The 22,265-nt window shown below is 41.9% G+C and overlaps 1 protein-coding gene across 2 annotated transcripts in view; it reads left to right on the top strand.

The window, feature by feature from the left end:
• Positions 1-22,265, top strand: part of ADAMTS18 (ADAM metallopeptidase with thrombospondin type 1 motif 18) — a 139,915-nt gene that overhangs the window by 60,423 nt on the left and 57,227 nt on the right. For both annotated transcript variants that reach the window (XM_058706252.1, XM_058706251.1), the window contains 7 exons: positions 3,339-3,621; positions 6,217-6,410; positions 6,673-6,756; positions 8,673-8,832; positions 10,204-10,309; positions 12,726-12,863; positions 14,886-15,039. In XM_058706252.1, coding sequence (XP_058562235.1) covers positions 3,339-3,621; positions 6,217-6,410; positions 6,673-6,756; positions 8,673-8,832; positions 10,204-10,309; positions 12,726-12,863; positions 14,886-15,039 — 1,119 coding nt within the window. The remainder of the gene's footprint in view (positions 1-3,338; positions 3,622-6,216; positions 6,411-6,672; positions 6,757-8,672; positions 8,833-10,203; positions 10,310-12,725; positions 12,864-14,885; positions 15,040-22,265) is intronic.

Here is a 22,265-nt window from a genome sequence, read left to right as displayed (position 1 = left end):
CTGGCAAAATCCCGAGGCAGAGAGATGAATTGTGGGGAAATAAGAAAGGGATTTATTTCATTGAGCCTAACACCAGGAAGACGGGAGACTCATGTGTCAAAGACTGTCTCCAAAGTGCTGAAAATACTTCCCGCCTATATAAGGAAAATGTGGGCCAAAGGTCAGTGGGTACCTGCAGGTGGGCAGTGAAGGTCAAATCGATCCTGGTCTTGGAGTCAGTCACGCGGGGTCAGGGCAGTCCCTGTTGCTTGAGGAGGGCGTTTCAGTCCCCACAGGATCCTTTGCCCGCTGGGTCTGTTGCCTGAGCAAAGAGATAAGCTGGAAAGGGTTTCATCGATTAGAAAGGACAGACTGAGGTCAAAGCGGAGGTGGCTGAAATCCTCGTTGAGTCTTTCCGCTCCATTTTAGCAGGTTTGTCTCTGGATCACGCAGCCCCAGGCCCCTCCATGGGGATGACCATAAGCACCCTCGCTCCTCCGTCACCCACGCCAGCCTGTTACTTAGCGCTTGTGGAGCCATGATGGAAGGTCTCGGTTTTTCCGGCGCTTGATGTGGGCCCCTTGAGGGCGGGGCTGCTGTCAAACTGCCCCCCTCTGCCCAGCGTTTGCCGGCCGCGTCCCCCACCTCGTAGAGGCAGAGGTTCTAGGATGTCACGGGGCGGTGCCCTGAGTCACAAATGTCAAGATTAGTAGTGAAGAGTCTGGAATAGTGGCTGAGGGCATTGCCTCTGAGAGTAGAGACCTCCCGGTGCCCCAAACTATGCCTCTTGGGCATAAGGATTATTTTAGGCTGATCGTTTGAAGAAACTACAGACATAAGAAACACTCTGTAAACTGAGCAGAAGTTGCCATTTTGTAAGCGACATTTACATCCGCAAGGGAAATCTCCATTTGTGGGGGTGTCTCCCTCTCCGCACCAGGAACATTGGTCTGGGTGACCAGACCTCTAGCAACTTGTCATGGAGAGGGCCAAGACTTCAATCTGCATCACGACCGTATCTTTTTTTATTTCTGAGCTTCTCGTAACCTCGCATGACTGCCCTTCTCCCGCCCCCATCAGCCCCTCAACATCTTGTACCTTTAGCTAGAGACACTATTTACAAAGTGGTGTCTTGGGCCCTTTTGGGGAGTTAGTCACTTTTCCTGGGTAACTCCCATATATACGGAAGGTATACATGTTACTAAATGTCTGTTTTTCTCCTGTTAATCTTTTATTACAGTGGTGATGGGGTTTTGGAAAGGTGCTCGGGTCCGGAGCCTGTGGCCAAGAAAGAATTCTTGAGAGTTTGGTGCAAAAAGGTCGTTTTATTAAAGTGCAGGGACAGGACCCGTGGGCAGAAAGAGCTGCCCTGGGCTTGTGAGGAGTGACTGATTATATACTATGCAGTTGGAGGAGATCAAGTCCAGAGGAAGTTCCTAAAGGGATTTTCATATGTTAAATTTAGAAGATTAATAAGATACTGGAGGCCTAGCTATTGTCAAGCTAAGGTTGTTTTTCCTTTAGTAAGGCATCAATATTATGACAGTAGGGGGTTTCTGGAGAAACCTTTTACTCTCTATTTGCCTCAAGTATTTGTCAATGGGCTGCAGGTTATAAAGAAATTATTTTTTACCTGCCATTCTTTTTTTTTTATTTTAATTTTTTGTTGTTTTAAATTTACATCCAAATTAGTTAGCCTATAGTGCAACAATGATCTCAGGAGTAGATTCCTTAGTGCCCCTTCCCCATTTAGCCCATCCCCCCTCCCACCACCCCTCCTGTAACCCTCAGTTTGTTCTCCATATTTATGAGTCTCTTCTGTTTTGTCCCCCTCCCTGTTTTTATATTATTTTTGCTTCCCTTCTCTTATGTTCATCTGTTTTGTGTCTTAAAGTCCTCATATGAGTGAAGTCCTATGATAGTTGTCTTTCTCTGACTAACTTCACTTAGCATAATACCCTCCAGTTCCATCCACATAGTTGCAAATGGCAAGATCTCATTCTTTTTGATTGCCGAGTAATACTCCATTATACATATATACCACATCTTCTTTATCCATTCATCTGTCGATTGCCGTTTGGGCTCTTTCCATACTTTGGCTATTGTTGATAGTGCTGCTCTAAACATGGGGGTGCAAGTGTCCCTTCGAAACAGCACACCTGTATCCCTTGGATAAATGCCTACTAGTGCAATTGCTGGGTCATAGGGTAGTTCTGTTTTTAGTTTTTTGAGGCACCTCCATACTGTTTTCCAGAGTGGCTGCACCAGCTTGCATTGCCACCAACAATGCAAAAGAGATCCTCTCTCTCCGCATCCTCGCCAACATCTGTTGTTGCCCGAGTTGTTAATGTGAGCCATTCTGACAGGTGTGAGGTGGTATATCGTGGTGGTTTTGATTTGTATTTCCCTGATGACGAGTGATGTTGAGCATTTTTTCATGTGTCGGTTGGCCATCGGGATGTCTTCCTTGGAGAAGTGGCTATTCATGTCTTTGGCCCATTTCTTCACTGGATTATTTGTTTTTCGTGTGTTGAGTTTGATAAGTTCTTTATAGATTTTGGATACTAACCTTTTATCTGATATGTCGTTTGCAAATATCTTCTCCCATTCTGTCGGGTTGCCTTTTAGTTTTGCTGATTGTTTCCTTCACTGTGCAGAAGCTTTTTATTTGGTAAGGTCCCAATAGTTCATTTTTGCTTTTGTTTCCCTTGCCTCCGGAGACATATTGAGTATTTACCTGCCATTTCCTTCTTGCCTTTGTTCCCCACATCACTATGGAGGGGAGGGTGATGTTAGGGCTCCAGTAAACTGAGTCTGTAGGTTTCTGGAGATTAGGCTACTGAGAAGGTTGCCTTTTTCTCATAATTTACTAAGATATTTGTAAACACATGGAGACTCATGTCCTTCATGACTGTGATCTGTATCATTTAACCATTTGTTTTCTTTCCTTTCCTTTATTCTTGCACAGCTGGGAGTGTCCGAGGAATATCACACATATCCCCCCTAGGGTCGGGGGAGAGGGGATTGTTAGCGTTTGCTTTGCCCTCAGATTGCCTTATGCTCTCTCATCAATGGGGTCTGACCCACTAACCTAGAAAAGTAACAGGAAAATTATTTTTCTGTCCCTATAAGGCCAGTGCTGGCTTTCCTACTTAAGTGCCTTAGCCTCGGCTTTGTCCTCTCTAAAATGGGGGTAATAACATTGTAATTGCTAATGGTACATATAAAATAGGTAAGTCATGTCAGTTGCTTAGTACAGTGCCCACACACAGGAAGTAGCCAATAAAGTTACTGAAAATCACCATGTAAAAAAAGAGATGCATGGAATCATTAATGTTTTCTGTGTGTTTGGTTTTTAGTCAGGTCTAATAAGGACCCGAAAAAATGAATTCCTCATCTCCCCATTACCTCAGCTGCTGGCCCAGGAACATAACTACAGTGCACCTGCAGGGCATCATCCTCACGTACTGTACAAAAGGACGGCTGAGGAGAAGATCCAGCGTTGCCATGGCTACCTAGGCTCCAGCGGGCATCATCCTGGTCACCCCCCAACTCACATGCCCCACACATCTCGGAGTCAAGAAAGAGAGCATCACCACCCAAGGTTGCAAAAGCAGCATTTTTGTGGACGACGCAAGAAATGTATGTAAGGAAACTTTTTCTTACTCTGTTCTTATGTGGGCCCTCCTTAGTCTTTCTTGAGTGCCATTGGGTATGTTGATTTTGCAGGTTAAAATGGGGCTACCCTAAGCATCCCCTGAAATTAGTCTTAGAGATGGACCAATATTCATCTGTGTCAGGCAAAAGCTGGGTGATCAGTTCTTAATTCTTCTAGATTAAACTAGGAAAGATTTTTGTTTTTTTAAGTTGAGTTTGAGAGAGAGACAGTATAAGTGAGGGAGGGACAGACGGAGAACAGAGAGAGAGAGAATCCCAAGCAGGTTCTGCACTGCCAGTGAGGAGCCTGATGCAGGGCTTGAACCCATGAGCCGTGAGATCATGACCTGAGCCGAAATCAAGAGTTGGACGTTCAATTGACTGAGCCACCCAGGTGCCCCACTAGGAAAGATTTTGATAAGTTTTTGTTTGGTTTTGTTTAGCATCTCCTACTTTTTAGTTATGGGTTCCCATATCATCTTAGTTTCTATGCTCATGAGAAAAGTAGCCAGTCTTCCAGTGATGATGTGGTTGGGTATTTGTTCTTTTTGAGCTCTTGAAACATAGCTTCACGAGATATGAGAACATTGGCACTTCAGTAGATGTGACAGTGAGATACAGCGACCCTTGGGCATGGTTTGTGACCTGGGCACAACCTTTTGCATTTTGTAGACAAGCGGTGTCTAATAGAAATACAACATCAGGGGCACCTGGGTGGCGCAGTCGGTTAAGCGTCCGACTTCAGCCAGGTCACGATCTCGCGGTCCGTGAGTTCGAGCCCTGCGTCAGGCTCTGGGCTGATGGCTCGGAGCCTGGAGCCTGTTCCCCATTCTGCATCTCCCTCTCTCTCTGCCCCTCCCCCGTTCATGCTCTGTCTCTCTCTATCCCAAAAAGAAAAAAAAAAAAAAAAAAAAAAGAAATACAACATCAGCCCCAAAAGTAGTTTTAAATGTCCTAATGCCATGTTTTAAAAAAAAATTGAAGATTGGTGGATGAATTTTAATAATGTACCTTATTTAACCCGATATATTACAAAATATCTCAACATGTAATCAATATCAAGTTATTATCTGGTAATTTACATGATGTTTTGGAAATCTAGTATTTAACCCTTAGAGCACAATTTCAATTTAGACAATAAGTTTTCCTCAGACATACTCAATCTGTATTTGGATTTCATAACATTTAAGGTTGGAAAAGTAGAGTTACATATTCAAGTAGTTCCAAACATACTTGTTTCTCCAGAACTGAATCGAGTGTTGCTTTCTTAATTTAAATTGAAATTAATTCAAATTCAGATTAAAAGTTCAGTTTCTCCAGTGGCGTCAGACACATTTCCAAGGCTCAGTAGCCACGAGTCGCAGAGGAGTACTGAGTTGGATAGAGAAGTTGGATAGAAGTTGGATGGTTCCACCCAAGGAGAAGAGGAACTACTAACCCTGAGCTCTTGATGGGGAGCAACAGTGAAATATCGTGTCTCTACCATTTTAGTTGGTCTTTGGGGTTTGGGGTATTAACAGAAATATCCTCTTTAGGGAACACCTATTTGGCATGGATTTGAAATAATAGTGGTATTCCTAATAGTGGTGATATTCGTAGTGACACTGATACGTGTTTGATAGATATCAAAGCTAATTTTTAGAGCAGGCTTAGGACTGGTATTATGGATATTATGTTCTTTTCATTGATGAGGAAACTGAGACTCAGGGTCACTTATCAAAGTGCCTGACCTGAGGTTTTATATCTAATTCTAAATAATTTGATCTTTTCATTCCGTGGAGTGCTATTATGACCATTATAATGACGGTACCACTTGTTAAAGTATGAAAGTAACTCCATGTTAGTATTACATTTTTAAATGTCCTGTTCCCTCCCAGCAACCCTTGGACTTGTCACTCTCCATTAACTAAAGGGATCATGTCTGCCCCACATCCTGAGACTTCCAGGTCTCTTCTCAAAGGCCATGGCCACCATAAAGGTGGTACCTGCACTTTACCTGTTACAAACTAGTTGATATCATTTTAAATTTCACCTCTGACTATGCTATTTCCCCAATAAGTAACTCAATATTAGGTCAAGGAGTCCTTATTGACTCCTTAAAGTTTGTATTGATGAGACAGGGGTATTAGACACGGATAATGTCCTATGGGACATATATTTCTAAATTTTATTTAGAAAGTATATGAGGTGTTAGGAATTCAGATGCAAAGGATAATGTCTACTTCTGCAGTGTTTTATTAGTAAAATAAAATGAGCATTATCTGTTTTTAAAGACTCTTTTGATAAAATTGATTTTTCTTGATCTGTACCAACTAGATTTGTAGATTGGTTGTGTATTTTTTTTTAACTCATTGAGTATTTTTGACTTATTGAGTCCATCCATCCACCAACTTCTACTGAATGAACCTTTCTTCACAAACTAAGGGCAAAGCCCCGGGACAAGCACCAAAGACATTATTTATCAGATCAGTCAAGTGTTGGTTACCTAGACTCTCTCCTCCCCTTGTTGAGATTTCTGTCTATCTCATGCAGATGTTCTCTACTGATAATCCCTTCCAAATGCTCTTCTGTTCATTGTAGATGCCCCTAAGCCTCCCACAGAGGACACCTATCTCAGGTTTGATGAATACGGGAGTACAGGGCGACCCAGAAGATCAGCTGGAAAGTCACAAAAGGGCCTAAATGTGGAAACCCTTGTAGTAGCAGACAAGAAAATGGTGGAAAAACATGGCAAGGCAAATGTCACCACGTACATTCTCACAGTCATGAACATGGTAAGGGAGTTTGTCAGGACTCCAGCCATTCTGGTTCTCCAAATCAGGACTAAAAATCATAGAATGTCCTTGTGTGATTGAATAGCAGATATAGCTACATTATTATATTGAAAAAAAAATGAGTTTTGAGGAAATTGGCTTCATGTGTATATATATTTGGTAAAACTGAAGCCTCTATACTTACGAACATGTCTGATTGATACAGAGTTTGGGAAATTTTCAGGTTTTGCTTATTTTTGTTTGATTTCAATTGTTCCAACAGGTTTCTAGCCTATTTAAAGATGGGACCATTGGAAGTGATATAAACATTGTTGTGGTGAGCCTCATTCTTCTGGAACAAGAACCTGTACGTGCCAAACTTCACTTATTTCTTAATTCATTCTGCCATTCAGGATATACTTATTGAATACCTACTATGTGCTGATCCACGAACTCGTCACTAGAAATTCAAGTTGGAAAATATGCTGACCCTGCCCTCAAAGAAAGTACAATCAAACAGGGTTGTGTACTTAACTAGAACATCACCAAATAATTACTTATCTGTAAATATATATGGTATATATGTATGTATACAATGACACATACATATGATTGAATATGCTTGTGTAATATCAATATTAAATTATATATAAAAATACAAATATTATGTAGGCTTCACAGGGAAGGTGCATTTGATAATAGCTTTAAGGGTTAGTTGGATTTTGGATCTTGGACATGCTAGGTAATTGCAGGTTGAGGTCAAAGCATATTTTGAAAATATACTGAGAGGGGCGCCTGGGTGGCTCAGTCGGTTAAACGTCCGACTTCAGCTCAGGTCACGATCTCGCAGTCCGTGAGTTTAAGCCCCAGGTCGGGCTCCGGGCTGGTGGCTCAGAGCCTGGAGCCTGCTTCTGATTCTGTGTCTCCCTCTTTCTCTGCCCCTCCCCCGTTCATGCTCTGTCTCTCTCTGTCTCAAAAATAAATAAAACGTTAAAAAAAAAATTAAAAAAAAAAAAAAAAAAGAAAATACACTGAGAATAAGTCACCAGAAAATTCTTACAGTAAACCTACTGTCTCCCCAGCACCATCTCAGGTACCACAAAGAATAAATAAGGAATATTTAGCTGCCCTTGAATTGATTACCTTGAGGTGCAGGACACAGGTATGGGGTAAATTATAAAACCAGACCATATAATAACGTGTTAATTGCATGGCTCCCACTGCTTTGTAGTGTTTTGATGCTGAAACTGTATTTTTCTGAGATGGGGATTACCACTCAAACCATTTTTTAAGTCCCCTGTGGCTTCTCCTCTTCATGTGTAACCCCAGTAATTAATGTACAAAGCAAGGAGTCAGAGACAAGACGAAAATTAATCTAATGCTCCAGGTGTGTAGAGCTGCAGAGGTTAACAACCTGTCACATTGCTCTTGGAATTTTAGAAAGGTAGAAAGGAGGGTGTGTGTTGTTGAGAGACACTCGTGTCTTTAACCTACCACTTATACTTCCCCCAAGGACATTGAAGCCAGAGGCATCCTAATTCACAGATAATTAAAGACCTAGTCTAAAAACCCTCCACTTGACCCAAGTCAGTAGTTGTAAGGACAGATTTTGGTAAATAATTATGTTAAGGCTAGGTCCTGTCTTACCCCCTCAGAATCTTACAACTGTTTGTTTCTACATCCGTTCACTGAGCTTTCATTTTATTGACTGATGGATGGATTGATTTCAATCTCTGATGTGCCAAGCCCTTTGCTGGAAATTCTGACGTAGGCGTGAATAAGCTGTGGTCACTACCTTCCTCATGCTCTACTGAAGACAGCGTTGAACTTTATCATCATTAACTTATAATTAGGTTATAAGTTATAATCTAACTCATATAAAATATATATAATAATCTAACTATATATATATAATATACGTATAATCTAACTGTTATAAAAAGCTGTAACAGTTGTGTAAAGGTGATATTAGCATGAAATGAACATAGACATTCCTAACTGATGTCAGGTTATTTGATTTTTTTGTAGACAGAGAATTGGTCATAAAGTATACTACTAAAACTCTGTAGTGGCTTGAAATGTTGTGAGCATTTACCTGAATAGCTTTAGGGTTGTTTTTTTTTTTTTTTAACTTCTGTCTCCAACCTTGGCCCAAGTATTTTCCTCTACTGACCTTTCTCCCCAGAAGCATGATGTTTCTGTGTTTGCCTGTACAAATGGAATGATTCAACGTTCTTGCCTCTGAGACACATTCATGCTCTGATTTGTGTGGGTTTCCCATAGGGAGGATTATTGATCAACCATCATGCAGACCAGTCTCTGAATAGTTTCTGTCAATGGCAGTCCGCCCTCACTGGAAAGAATGGCAAGAGGCATGACCATGCCATCCTCCTCACGGGATTTGACATTTGTTCCTGGAAGAATGAACCATGTGACACTCTAGGTATGGTATGAATGGATGCTTCACTCACACCTGCGAAAACAGTAAGGAAACTTTCTACTGGCTGGGTAGCCCTTAGGACCCTTGATAAGGAGACTTAATATTTAAATGGTGGACTATGTTTACTGTGCCATCTGGTGAATGTTGTTCTATTCAACCGAAGTCAGGGTAGAATGGTGAGCTCGTTTCCTTTATTTGTTTTGTATTTTTCTTTATTAACTCTGTTGATGGCCATTGAGATAAATGATTTAACTAGCCTAGTTGTGGTTCATTCTCTAAGCATCGTGACTGCAGAACTGGGTAGCTGAAGAGAATTTGACTGTTCTTCATGGTACATAGCTCTGCCCCTAGTTAGCAGTCCATCCTTTCGAAAGTTACACATCCTTTAGGAAGGGACACATCTTTTCTATATTTGCACTAGACACTGAGTAAGGACTATATCTTCTACATCTCTACTGTATTTTCTAGTATATTCCATTGCATACAGTAGGAACTCCCCAGTTATTTTTAATGGATCGATGATCATCTAGATCATTGTGATGGTGGTGATGGTGATGATAGGCTGGGTTTCTCGCATCATCTCACGGACCTCATAGCAGCAAGGTGGGTGCAGTTGACCCACAAGTGTGCACGTAACACTAACTGGGTACATAGCCTATACTGGGTATATAGCCATGAGCCTGTTCTACTGCTTGTGAGGACCCAGAACTGGGAAGAAAGACATTTAACACCACAGTGTGGTTCCAGATAGAATCAAGCCCTGGCTGGAATGATTTTTTAGCTGTTGTTGGCAGGAAGTCGTTTTTGAAAACAGAAGCATTTTTCACATTATAGAGAACAGGAGAATAATGCACTTAATCCGTTGACATTGTTCAGGCCTTTTTGTGCTACCTGCTTCTGAAAAAGACTAGGACGTATGTTGTCCTAGAAAATATACCTTGAGCTTTGATGCTAATGCCACTGTTAAGTGGATGTTTAGTATTGGGTTAGCTATGATTTTAATGGTTGCTCTGACCCAAATAACAAACTTAGATAAGGCTTGTAAATGTTCAGTAGCTTACTATTCTAAATATGAAATAGCAATGATAATATTCATACCTCACAGGGTTATGAGGAGGATCCGTTGATGACAATATCTTTTAAGAGGAAGGAAAATATTGAATACTGAATTTATCTATCTGGGCAGGACAGAGAGCCGTATGCCTCTAGTTAGTTTCCTGCAAAAAAATTTAAGTACATTAATCACTTAAACTAAAATTAATTACATTAATCAATTAAACTAAAACTGTGTAGAACACTTCGAAGCCATACGACATGATCGGGTGTCTGTATGTGGTCCCTTTGGACTAACATTTGAAAATGTTCTCTCTTTAGGGTTTGCCCCCATCAGTGGAATGTGCAGTAAGTACCGAAGTTGTACCATCAATGAGGACACAGGGCTTGGCCTGGCCTTCACCATTGCTCATGAGTCAGGGCACAAGTAAGTGACCCCTTGATTCACCACTTTATATGAGGACTGGTTGGGCAATTCATTGGCATTCCTCTAGAATGGTAGAATAGGTAGGATAAATCCAGGGTACAGCTTAGGGTAGTACTGGACCACGGCCCCCCGGGTGGATCAGTCAGTTAAAGGTCTGATTTCAGCTCAGGTCATGATCTTGCAGTTCGTGGCTTTGAGCCCCACATCAGGCTCTGTGCTGACAGCTCACAGCCTGGAGCCTGCTTCAGATTTTGTGTCTTTCTCTTTGTCCCTCCCCTGCTTGAGCTCTTTGTCTCTCTCTCTCAAAAATAAACAAACATTAAAAAAATACAAAAATACAAAAAGAACTGTACCGGGCCATAAGGAGAGCTCAATAAAGGCCAGTCATTGTTGACGTGGCTCTTTTCAAACAACATTTCGTGGCTGCACAGAATTACATTGTGGGCATAAATGGACTAGTCCTCTAACGGCTCCTCTGGTCTTTTAGGAATTTCTTCCATGTTTTTCTGCAGTGAAGATACCTTTAGTTCATTACGCCAAGGAAATAATCATGGAGATACATAAATTTCCAGACTGTAACAGCATGTTAATTGTTCAAAGACTGGTGATGCACACACCGGATACTCTTGTAGTCGGTGTCACTGCATGTACTTAATATTCTTTTCATTGGTGTTAGTAAATCTTTCTTTCGTGAGACTAGAGTTCGAAATGAGCAATGAGAAACCTAAGAGTCGTGAGCTGAATTTACAAGGCATCTGGTGCCAGTGCAGTTCTACAGAGAATTTTCAAACGTTGCTTGAACAGTAGCATCCACATTGGAATAAGCACACTGCTTTACAAGATGACTATTTCAAAGGGCATGCTCTTTGGAGTTTGAGTTTAGGAGTGTTTGCGTGTGTGTCTCATATTCACCATTTATATTGAATGCTCATTTTCAGAGCATTGATTAATTTCTGACTTAAAAATAAAAGCAGGGGCACCTAGGTAGCTTAGTTGGTTAAGCGTCTGACTTTGGCTCAGATCATGATCTCTCGGTCTGTGAGTTACAGCCCCGTGTCAGGCTCTGTACTGATAGCCTGGAGCCTGCTTGGAATTCTGGTTCTCCTTCTCTCTCTTCCCCTTCTCCACTTGTGCTCGGTCTCTCTCTCAAAATAATAAATGTTAAAAAAATTTTTTTAAATGTTTATTTATTTTTGAGAGAGAGAGAGAGAGAGCATGAACGAGGGAGGGTCAGAGAGAGGGAGACACAGAATCTGAAGCAGGCTCCAGGCTCCAAACTGTCAGCACAGAGCCCGATGCAGGGCTCGAACTTACGGACTGTGAGATCAGGACCTGAGCCGAAGCTGATGCTCAACCGACTGAGCCACCCAGGTGCCCCCCCCCAAAATCTTTTTTAATTAAAGCAAAAATTACCTACTTCACGGCTATACTTTATATTCAAATATTTTGGTGCTAGTGTCTCCTCTGAGCAAATTATCTTGAAAATTTGAATCCTGACCGTTCCCATTACCCAATGGCTTCCCAACATTTTATGTATGTGTGCAACCACATTCTTCGCAAGATATGAATGAACCCATTTTACTGTGAACAGAGGTGTAAAAATGCCTGGTAGGCGCAAGGCCCCTTTGTACAGAGCAGGAAATAAATAGGAATGTCAAACATAGGTCTGAATTTGTTTCTGCTCCTATCTCCTCCTGACCCTGAACTTCCTTGCCCCAGTTTCACAATTGGTGGCAAGAAAACAATTTGGTGTTGGAAATAAAAGAATTAGATTCTCCCATCATTTTAGTGTAGCTTCGACATCTTGACCAAAAGTTTCTCGTCCTTACACTAAAGCAGACATACCGTTCTTTGGTTTTGTCCAAGGCACAATAGAACAAAGCCCTTAGCATTCTTTAGACTTTGCTACATGAACTTTACAGCACTGCAGTTAACATTGGTTTGAACCGTGTACAGGTCTACTTAGATGTGGACTCTTGTCAATAAATACAGTACAGTACTGTAATATACTGTAAATATATTTTCCTTATGACTTTTTTTTAGTAGCATTTTCTTTTCTCTTACTTGATTGTAAGACTACAGTATATAATACGTCTCCCATACAAAACATGCGTTAATTGGCCTTAAGTTATTGATAAGGCTTCCAGTCAGCGGTACGCTCTTAGTAGGTAAGTTTGGGGGCAGGTGGAAGTTACACTGGAATTTTCAGTTGCGGGTGGGGAGGGTCAGTGCCCTTAACCCCTCTGTTGCTCAAAGGTCAATTATGCATAGTAACTCATTTTGGTTTTTTCTTGCAGAAGAAAGATAATTCTCTCACTTGGGTTCATTGGATGTCAGTGCATCTTCTTCCTTTGATTATAATTTGGAAAATGGGTCACAGAAAGCTTTTTGTTTTTGTTTCCTCCATTTGTTTCAGCTTCGGCATGATTCACGATGGGGAAGGCAATCCCTGTAGGAAGGCTGAAGGCAATATCATGTCTCCCACACTGACAGGAAACAATGGGGTGTTTTCCTGGTCTTCGTGCAGCCGGCAGTATCTCAAGAAATTCCTTAGGTACGACAAAGTAAAGCCAGGGGTCTTCCCCGGGTTGGAGTGGTGACAGAAAACAGCGCTCAACAGGTGTTTAAAATAAATACTCGAGATGATGATGATGGTGGTGGTGGTGGTGATATGGTCATCATTATTGCTGTTGAAAAAATACATTGAAGGTCTAATACTGTGCTAAGTGCTCTGCACATGTTGTCTTATTCTGTCCTCATAGCAATCCTGTTAGGATCCCCATTCTCCAATTAAGGAAATGGAGTCCTAGAGAGGCCAATTGTGTTGTTTAACATCCTATAGCTGGTAGGGTGTGGACGTAAAACCCACACCGAGGTCTGCTCTGATTCCAAGATCTATGCTGATAACTATCTCCCCTTTATGACCTCCAGAGGTTGCTAGATACACATTTTACTGTGACTAATTATTTTAATGTGATCAGCTTGATCATAATAGTATTACACATGTTAAAGCAGTGTGCATGTTTTACAATGAGTGAAATATTGGCTTGCTTAGCTCTTTTGCTTGAAATGGCCATGAGCTAGCTGTATGTCCCAAAGCCATCCAAAGGAGGTGATAGTCATATAAAATCTCTTTGATAATTCAAAATTCCTACATGGCATTAGTAAAATGGGAGTTAGGAAGGTAGCACTATGTGATTCATATTACATGACCCAGAGGTGGAACTCTTCGAAGTTTCCTTTAATTTTGTTCAGCAATAATGTATATTTGACCTTTGTCATTAGGATAGCCTTCTAGTTGTTACATATCTCATCATGCTATGTTGACTCACAAGAACACTCAGGTTCTAATCCCATTTCCCTTTGACCAAATGTTAGGGAAACGAACAAGGTTTCTTTGGGAATTGATAATACTGATACTCTTTTTTTAAACCTATACTATTACACACTATTTGCAAGTGTTTATGGAATTTGTGATACACAACAGGCAAAGCTGATTAAATGTAAAGATGTCTAGCCAAACGACATCCTAAAGAACAGGAAAAATTTGACAGGCCTTTTGCCAATGATAAGTTTTATCAAATGGAAGATTTTCTTATTAAAGTTTATAATTTGGGGCTTCACATTATCTTTTCTCTCATGGGAGAGTGGAATCAATGAATATTAATCAAGGCCGACTTAATACGGATTGAATTTCTGTCATTCATATGATATCGTTCAATGTTGGTGATGATGATAACAGCTGACTCGAAATGCTTACTCTGCCGGGTTAAGCACATTGTCAGTAATGGCGTATGTCACAGTTGTGCTTTGGTCTCATGGTTGACTTGGATTCCCATCTGTCCGCCTCCAAGGTCATACTGAACCACCATGCTGTTTGATATCATAGTTTAACTGATATCGTAGTTTAACCACTTAAGTTGAGTGGCGGGAAGGTGTTTTTTTTTTTTAACAATATCCATGCCATCAACGTTGATTTTTTTTTTTTGTTTTTTTAACACATCCCAGTTGAGCACACTTGGGGGAATTGTTCTGCTTAGTGCCCCAATTCTTTCTCTCGATGCTTACAAAAACCTCGTAAAGATTATTTGAGGTAAAGTACATCTTGACCACTGCCCCATTATTGATATATATATATAAAAAAAAAACACAGCGCGACGTTCAACTCCGTGAAGATAGACACTGTCTCTGTCTAGTTTATTCTGTACCTTTAGCGTTTAACCTAATGTTCACCACACAGTAGGCACCCAATAAAAACTTGTTGAATGTTGTTGAATGAGATTGTTGGGGAGAGTTTTCAAATATATGCATCTTTGCCATCTAGCAGGCCAAATCAAATCACTTGGACAGCTATAATTCCTTTACCAGGTGAAAGCTTCCATAGCTGTGTAAATTCCATCTTAGACAGGACAGGACTCACACCCTGGAAAAAATAAACATCTTAACTTTAAGTATGAACTATATGTTTAGCCATGTTCTATGCTTCTTTGCATGAATGCATTGAGAGGTGTACTGTTTTTTGTGGAAAGATCACAGGTAAACACAGGAGTTAACAAGGATTTTTTTTTTCCTGCAGCACACCTCAGGCTGGGTGCCTGGTGGACGAGCCCAAGCAAACAGGACAGTATAAATATCCAGACAAACTACCAGGACAGATTTATGATGCCGACACACAGTGCAAGTGGCAATTTGGAGCAAAAGCCAAGTTATGTAGCCTTGGTTTTGTGAAGGTATGTTTGCTTGTGATTTCAACCTCACGTTAAGATTCTGCAATGTGTCTGTGCCCCTAGCAGAAGTATAAACATTTGGTTTGCAAGGCCAAGGGTTAGAGTCTGGGTTATCTCTAAAATGTCAGCTTCTTGGCATGATAATTAAGTGGCAGTTTTACTGTCGATGAATTGTCCAGGCTTATCCCCTGTAGACCATGCCTGGTTTAAATACCTTCTGACTGCATCCTGGGAAGAAAATTACTCCTGTGCAGATGAGGGTTTTATCACAAGTTGTAAATCTGGGTACAATAACGTTTACCTACCTCTTATCATTCTGTTTCTTATTGCTGTGTTCATTTCCCTTAAATGTGATACATTTAAAATCATCACCACCTGAAAATAGATACATATGCCTCTATGGAATGTGAAAACTGTTAGCAGCCAAGTTTTTCACGTGTTAGGTCTTCCCTTCCACGTGACGAGAAACATAGATGGGAAAACCAAAAGTCCAGGATGTAGAAATGGGAGACACATTCGAACACTTGCTCAGGAACTCTAGCACTGACAATCTCAACATCAATACAAAGTAGAATCAGTTTTAAGGTTTTTCCCCTAGTATCCAAAGAGAAGCACGGAGGGGCACCTGAGTGGCTCAGTCGGTTAAGCTGCAGCCTCTTGATTTCAGCTCAGGTCATGATCTCATGATTCATGCCATTGAGCCCCACATAGGGCTCCATGCTGACAGCTGACGGAGCCTGCTTCTGATTCTCTCTCTCCCTCTCTCTCTGCCCCTCCCATGCTCACACTTACTTGTCACAGACTATGAGTCTGGAGTTCTCTCTTGTCCAGCAAGAGAGCAGGTGCAGAATTGAATACGAGAGAGGCTAATGTCTGGGAGGAGACAAGAGCCCCAAGCAGGGGTTTCATCTCCATAGTTATTGAGCTCACAAGATATTACCTTCATCATGAATGTGAAGAAAACAAGATCTTACACACGTGAAATGTCGAGAAAACAATCAAACAGTAATCAGTAGCTTGTGTAAGAAGCAAAGGGTCTGGGAGACCAGTGAGTTTGTGATCAAGGTACATTGGCACCAGATGGAAAGTAATTTCCTGCAGGTGATATGACAAGTTACTCGTGATCCCATTACAATATCTCGCTAGGTAATCTCGGGCATTTTTGCCCTGTGGTGGCGGCTTTCTGCCCTAAGCTTTTTTCTAACTTACTTATGTAAGTAGAGTCTATTTCCCCATACTTGCTCTCTCTCCAAACGAATAAATAAACTTTAAAAATTCTTAAAAAAAAGAAAGAACAAACAGAAGCATGGAAATCCTAGGTATCTGGAAATAGGGAAATGACAAAGATTTATAGCTCCTTTTCCGTGCCGTCTTCCTATCCCCCGCCCTTTCCATCCCTCCTCTTTTCTTCTCCCTCTTCTGTGGCCACCATCCCTTCCAGCAATTGCCTCCGGAGCCTCTGCTCCACATATGGCATTCTACTTTGAGACTTCTTTTATTTTTCCTCGGTCTTCACAAAGACCTTTTGAAATGAGACTTATCTTTTTTTTTTTTTTTAACATGGAGCTCAGGGAATGTGTATTCCATGTGCCCCAACCCTCAAAACTTTTAAACAAGGCACAGCATTCAGACTAATGTCACGCTTCCTTCTCCCGAGTTAATATCAGTGTTTCCTCAGCTTCAGTCATTGACAGCGACATTCAGTGATTAATAATCGCCTTTATTCGTGGTGGTGTATCTCTGTATTATTACGCATGTGTTGCTTTTCTAATAAATCATCTCACACCCAAATCTCTAAGTCCAGTCCTAAAAAAGTAACCACTGAATCACAGGTTTGATAGGAGATTACTTATTTTTCTAATGCTCTTTAAATGCGTAATTGTTAGAAAAGTTTATCCACCCACTGTCCACAATATTTTTGGTGTATCCTCCATGGTCCATGGGGCTTACTTTGCCAAATGCCGATGTATCCTGTGCGCATTAATAAATTTACGACTGCAGGGGCACCTAGGTGGCTCAGTCAGTTGAACGTCTGAGGTCATGACGTTGGCTCAGGTCATGATCTCACTCTTCTGAGTTGGAGCCTCACATCGGGCTCTGTGCTGACAGCTCAGAGCCTGGAGCCTGCTTTGGATTCTGTCTCCGTCTCTCTCTGGCCCTCCCCTGTTTATGCACTGTCTCTCTCTCTCCCGCTCTCTCTTTCTCTTTCAAATATAAATAAACATTAAAGAATAAATAGATAAATTTATAACGGTCTCTAATTGCCTGTTAAGTTGATGTGTTTGGCAGGAGTTGATAGATGTTCATCCTGTTGACAAAGTTTGTCTGACTCTCCTTTCACTTCATTCTTAAAGGTTTCGCGAGCTTACCCCCATTCATTAATCACATGTTTATTAAACGCTTACTATGCAGCGAATGCGCAATTGGTAACGAGTTTGATTTTCTTTGCAAACATAAAGGCAGTTTTAAAAATGACTACCATTCCTTCAAGATCCTACATTCAGCAAACATTTGTGGGGTGCCTGTTCTCTGTCAGAGAGTGTGCAGTGCTTAAATAGCCATTCTTCATTTACAGATATTTTTCTGGAACTGTACCATAGTTTTCAGAGAGACAGCACCTCGGTGGGATGGTCTTCCTTGGGAACCGGGGCAAAGGGAAATGGAAACTGCAAACTAAAAGTCTGAATTGAATGAGGAAGGCGGAGGGGCTCAGTGAGTTAAGTGTCTGACTCTGGATTTTGACTCAGGTCATGATCTCACGGTTAGTGGGTTCGAGCCCTGTGTCAGGCTCTGCACTGACAGTGCAGAACCTGCTTGGAATTCTGTCACCCTCTTTCTCTGCCCCTCCCCTGCTCTCTCTCTCTTTCTCTCTTTCTTAAAATAAACATTTAAAAATATTTTTTTTTTTTTTAAATGAGGAAGTCACAGAGATGGGAATGCCCAGGGGGTAGAGATTTGCTTACGGGAGCAATTTGGGAAGACCAGGAGGTAAGACTGTTCGTGAATGCTGAATGTTTTCCCCCCACAGCCTAGGGGGCAAATACCTGCTTGTAACTTGAACCGTGGCATTACCTCTGAGAATCACAGATCTTTCCTGCCTCCCCTAAGTGGGTGGGGCTTCCAAAACAAGCAGATTTCCCATTTGTCCTGCTGGTCTGAACAGTTCAGACCCACATCTGGCAGCACAGAAGTAATGGCATTTTGTTTTCGGTGTCTTCAAGGTCCTGTCATTGCTTTCCCTTTCAGACCTATTCTTCTCACTGCCTTTTTAAAAAATCTTTATGCACCCCCCCCCCCCCCCGCCCCGCCGGAAAGGCAGTTTTGCATGAGTTAGAAGCACACACGCTCAGAAAATTTCTCAAGTGTCTTTGGAACTGCATGCAATTATCAGCATCCCCTGGAACTTGTTAGAAGTGCAAATGCTCAGGTCTCATTCTAGTCCTGAAGCATAAGAAAGTGTGGGGGTAGGACCTGGCAACCCTATGCCTGAACAGGGGCTCTTTGTGATTCTGATGCTTGCTCAGGGTTGAGAACTGCTGACTTAGGCAGTTGTCAGTTTCACACACACACACACACACACACACACACACACACACACACACACAAACCATCTGGCTTTTGGAGTGAGGTGGATCTGAAAGTTTAAAACCTTATTCGACCGTGTCCTAGAACCCGGGTCAAATGGCTTAACCTCCCTCAGCCTTTCTGTCCACATCTGTAAGGTGAGGATAGGGATAGTTCTTCCCTGGTAGTTGTGTGGGTGCATCTGTTGGTACAGCTAATCAGGGTTTTCTCGGCTTCCTTGTCTGAGCCTAGAGCTGGGTGTCTTTCTTACCTGTCTCATCTTCTGCCAGCCGTCTGTGTCTTCACGTCAAGCTTGATCTCTGTTCCCTTTCAAAGTGTTGAGGAAAATGAGTCGGTTAGATTGGGCTGGTGGGTCCACGTTATTTGGACAGACATAAGGGAGGGTCACCTCCACAGCAACTGGAGGGAACTCCCCTCCGGTTATTAAACACATATCAGGCGCTGACTGACAGCGAGGGAGTAGGTGCCGTCTGCCAGAATGCTCCAGGAGCCGGAAGAGACTCTGGTCAGCGCTTCCAATGTGGCTTATTTTACTAAGTTAGAAATGAGCAACCTGTACCCTGTATCTCAGCAGCCATCGGTCACTGTCACGTAGCAGGAGGTCCATTCATGTTCATTTACAGATGTACTGAGTGGGTTTGAAGCAGAATAGAAATGATAGGGAAGGTATGAATTCTAGTGAATATTTTTAGGCTCATCACCTCAGAGAACATTTCCTCTGAAAGAAGAGACATGTCAAATATAGTAGGATGGGCATGCATTTCTGGTTTCAAGAATTGGACCTCATAATGCTCAAAGGTCGTCAAAAGGTGCAAAGTTGTAGAGAGTAAGTCCTGGAGATTCCATGTACATCATGGTGAGTATAGTGAATATTATAGTGCATATATGAAAGTTGACCAGAGAGCAGATCTTGTCTGCTCATCACACGAAAAGAAAAGAAAATTTTCCTCATCACAAGAAAATAAAATTGTAAAAATATATGGGGACAGATGGACTTATTAGTGGTCTTTTGTAATAGGTACGAATATCGAATCATTATGTTGTACACCTAAAACTAATATGTTTAGTGTTACACATCCATTAGACTTCTAATGTAATGTAGAAAATGTTTAAAATTTTCCAATTTTATTTTAAAAATTATCGTGTAAAAAAAGAATTCGACATTGGGATGAAAGAATGGAAAAGAAAGAGAAACTCCCTAAGGGTCTAAATCTAAGTGTAATCAGTAAATTGTACCTGCTTTGTAATCTAATAAATTTCCTACATCAGGTTTCACATTTTACTAACTTCCCCCACGGACTTGAGGTTCAGCTATCTTCATGTCCTTGTATTTTTTTCAAGCCGTTTCTGCTTTCATGTCTATAGGTCTTTGTGTATATGCCTCCCCGCCTAGCACGCTGCACGGCCACCCATGTGGCAAATACCTAATCATCTTCTACTGTTATCAAAGATTCCGGCACAAGCATTACCTCCTATTTTCCCCAAGGAGACTGAAACATTCCTTTCCCCCGGTCTCCATCTGTGCCCTTTATGTCACCATCATAAACTTGTGATACTATGTTATAGCTGATGAGGTATATCTCTTGCCTCAGTGGATGGACAGTATCTGTAGGGCCCAGCATGTGCCCGCCATGTTGGCAGATACCCAGGAGTCATTTACTGAAATTGGAATGGCAATCAAAGCTAACATTTCTTTAGTACTCCCATTTCCATAAAGTGGAGGATTATGCCTCTCTCCCCTTCTCATCCCTCCTCAAGAAAGCAGGAGTGGCTGACTTACCTGGGAGAAAAAGAGGAGTCAAGGAGGACTCTAGGGCTTTTGGCTTGCGCAGTCAGAAATACGGAGGAGTCATGTCATGAGCTGAAAGAGGCTGAACATGACTCAGGTTTGGGGGGAAAGATGGGGAATTCTGTTTCAGATGTGTTAAGGGCGTTATGAAATTTGATTCGCAAAGACCACTAACATTTTTAGCACATCAGGTTTCGCTTGAAGGGGCATCTTTCGGAATCTTTAGAATACAACGGGACAACACGGTCAACGATGACAGGACAGAGTATAGTATTGAGAGTCTCCTTAAAAATCACATCCAGGCAGCATGAGATCTTGGAGTCTCTGTGGTTAATTCTTTCTCCCTTAAATTATGACTTAAGTCTAGGGAATTATAGATAAGGAAAAGTTAGTTGAATATGCTGGGGAAAATAAAGAAGGAAGAGCAAGAAAAAAGTGCAAACTCCCATTTCTGTTTACTTTGAAGGGGAGCTTTCTCAGAGGGTTCTCAAGGTCGTCAAAGCATGTAGTTGGCTATAATTACGTTTGACTTATGTACTTCACCACAAAAGAAATAACATGTTCATACAGCCCGTCTGATTTCACTCTGGAATCCTGTGTTTTTGTGTTTTGCCTTATTTTCCTGGTCTTCTCCAGCTGCCCCTTTTTCTTAGCTCTGTGGCTTGGCATTGGGCTGTGGAATCTGGGTCGCCTTTGCTTCGGTCTGTCCCACGGTCGTTTTGGCGGTGGCCACATAGGCTAGGGGTGTGGGTTATGGCTTCCTGCTGGCTGTAAGGGGGAAAATAGTTTAATTCTGAAAGCCTCTCGGACTGTGGCTTTGTTTCAACGGTGACCTCCTATTTCTCCATTTTGATATGGACTCTTTTTCCACATTAAGTTGTTCCCTCAGGCCCGGGGTGACACATGTAAGGGCTCGCGGAGATGATGAAGTTGATTCACTCGTTGGCAGACTGCCTTATGCTTTCTACTAATGTCAGTGGCCAGGTCCCCTTCTGTGGGAAACATTGACATATCATGTCTTATGAGCTGTTTTGAGATTTGAAAGTGGTATGTGTGGCACCTGCGTGGGGCTCCTGCTGGTGGTGTTCCCGAGCGGAGTCCCGAACACCCTTCCCTTCTCTTTTGCGGGGGGAAGGATTTTTTTGGTCCACAAGATCAGGCTCCCTGCACAGATCTCTGGTTTCCCTCCATTTTCTTTCCTTGTTCTGTGGAAAACTTTGTGTGTGTGAAATAACGCCTGAGCGTGTCCTTGCCATATTTTCCAACCATGAAATCGATACGAGCTAGAATGCTTGGCGAATTGGGTGCCCGGTTAATTGACTCTTCAGGGTTACACCGAGTGACCGCAAAAATCATTTTGTTTCCTCCCTGGTGGTTCATGTTTTCCCCCAAATTGTATGCATTCACACTTCTATCCCAGTAAATAGAATGTGGCAAACGAAATGGAATCATTCTGACATTTCATGGTTTTGACATTCTATTAATGACATAATTCTGAAGAGCAGCTTTAGCTGTTGGAGCTGGAAGGAATCTGGTTCCGTTGCCTTATTTCATAGGTAAGTAACTGAGGCCCAGAGAAGCTGAGAGCCTTCCAACCTCCACTAATGGCAAAGCCAAGCCCAGAGTAGTGGTCAAGGACACTGGCTGGAATCAGGCCAGTTGGAGTCTGGCCTTTGCCACTTACCAGCTGTGTGACTTGGCGGCTTTGAAATGTCAATAGCTCGTTCAGTTCCCTCATCTAAATTAGTTTATGTGCGGAATTCGTTTAGTGAGCACCACTAAATGGTGTTAGTATTAGTTTCCTATGACCGCTCTAATAACTTTCCGTGAACTTAATGACTTAAAGCAACACACG

Source organism: Neofelis nebulosa, chromosome 17 (assembly GCF_028018385.1).
Source record: "Neofelis nebulosa isolate mNeoNeb1 chromosome 17, mNeoNeb1.pri, whole genome shotgun sequence".
Taxonomy (NCBI): Eukaryota; Metazoa; Chordata; class Mammalia; order Carnivora; family Felidae; genus Neofelis; species Neofelis nebulosa.
This window is presented reverse-complemented; position numbering and strand designations above follow the sequence as displayed.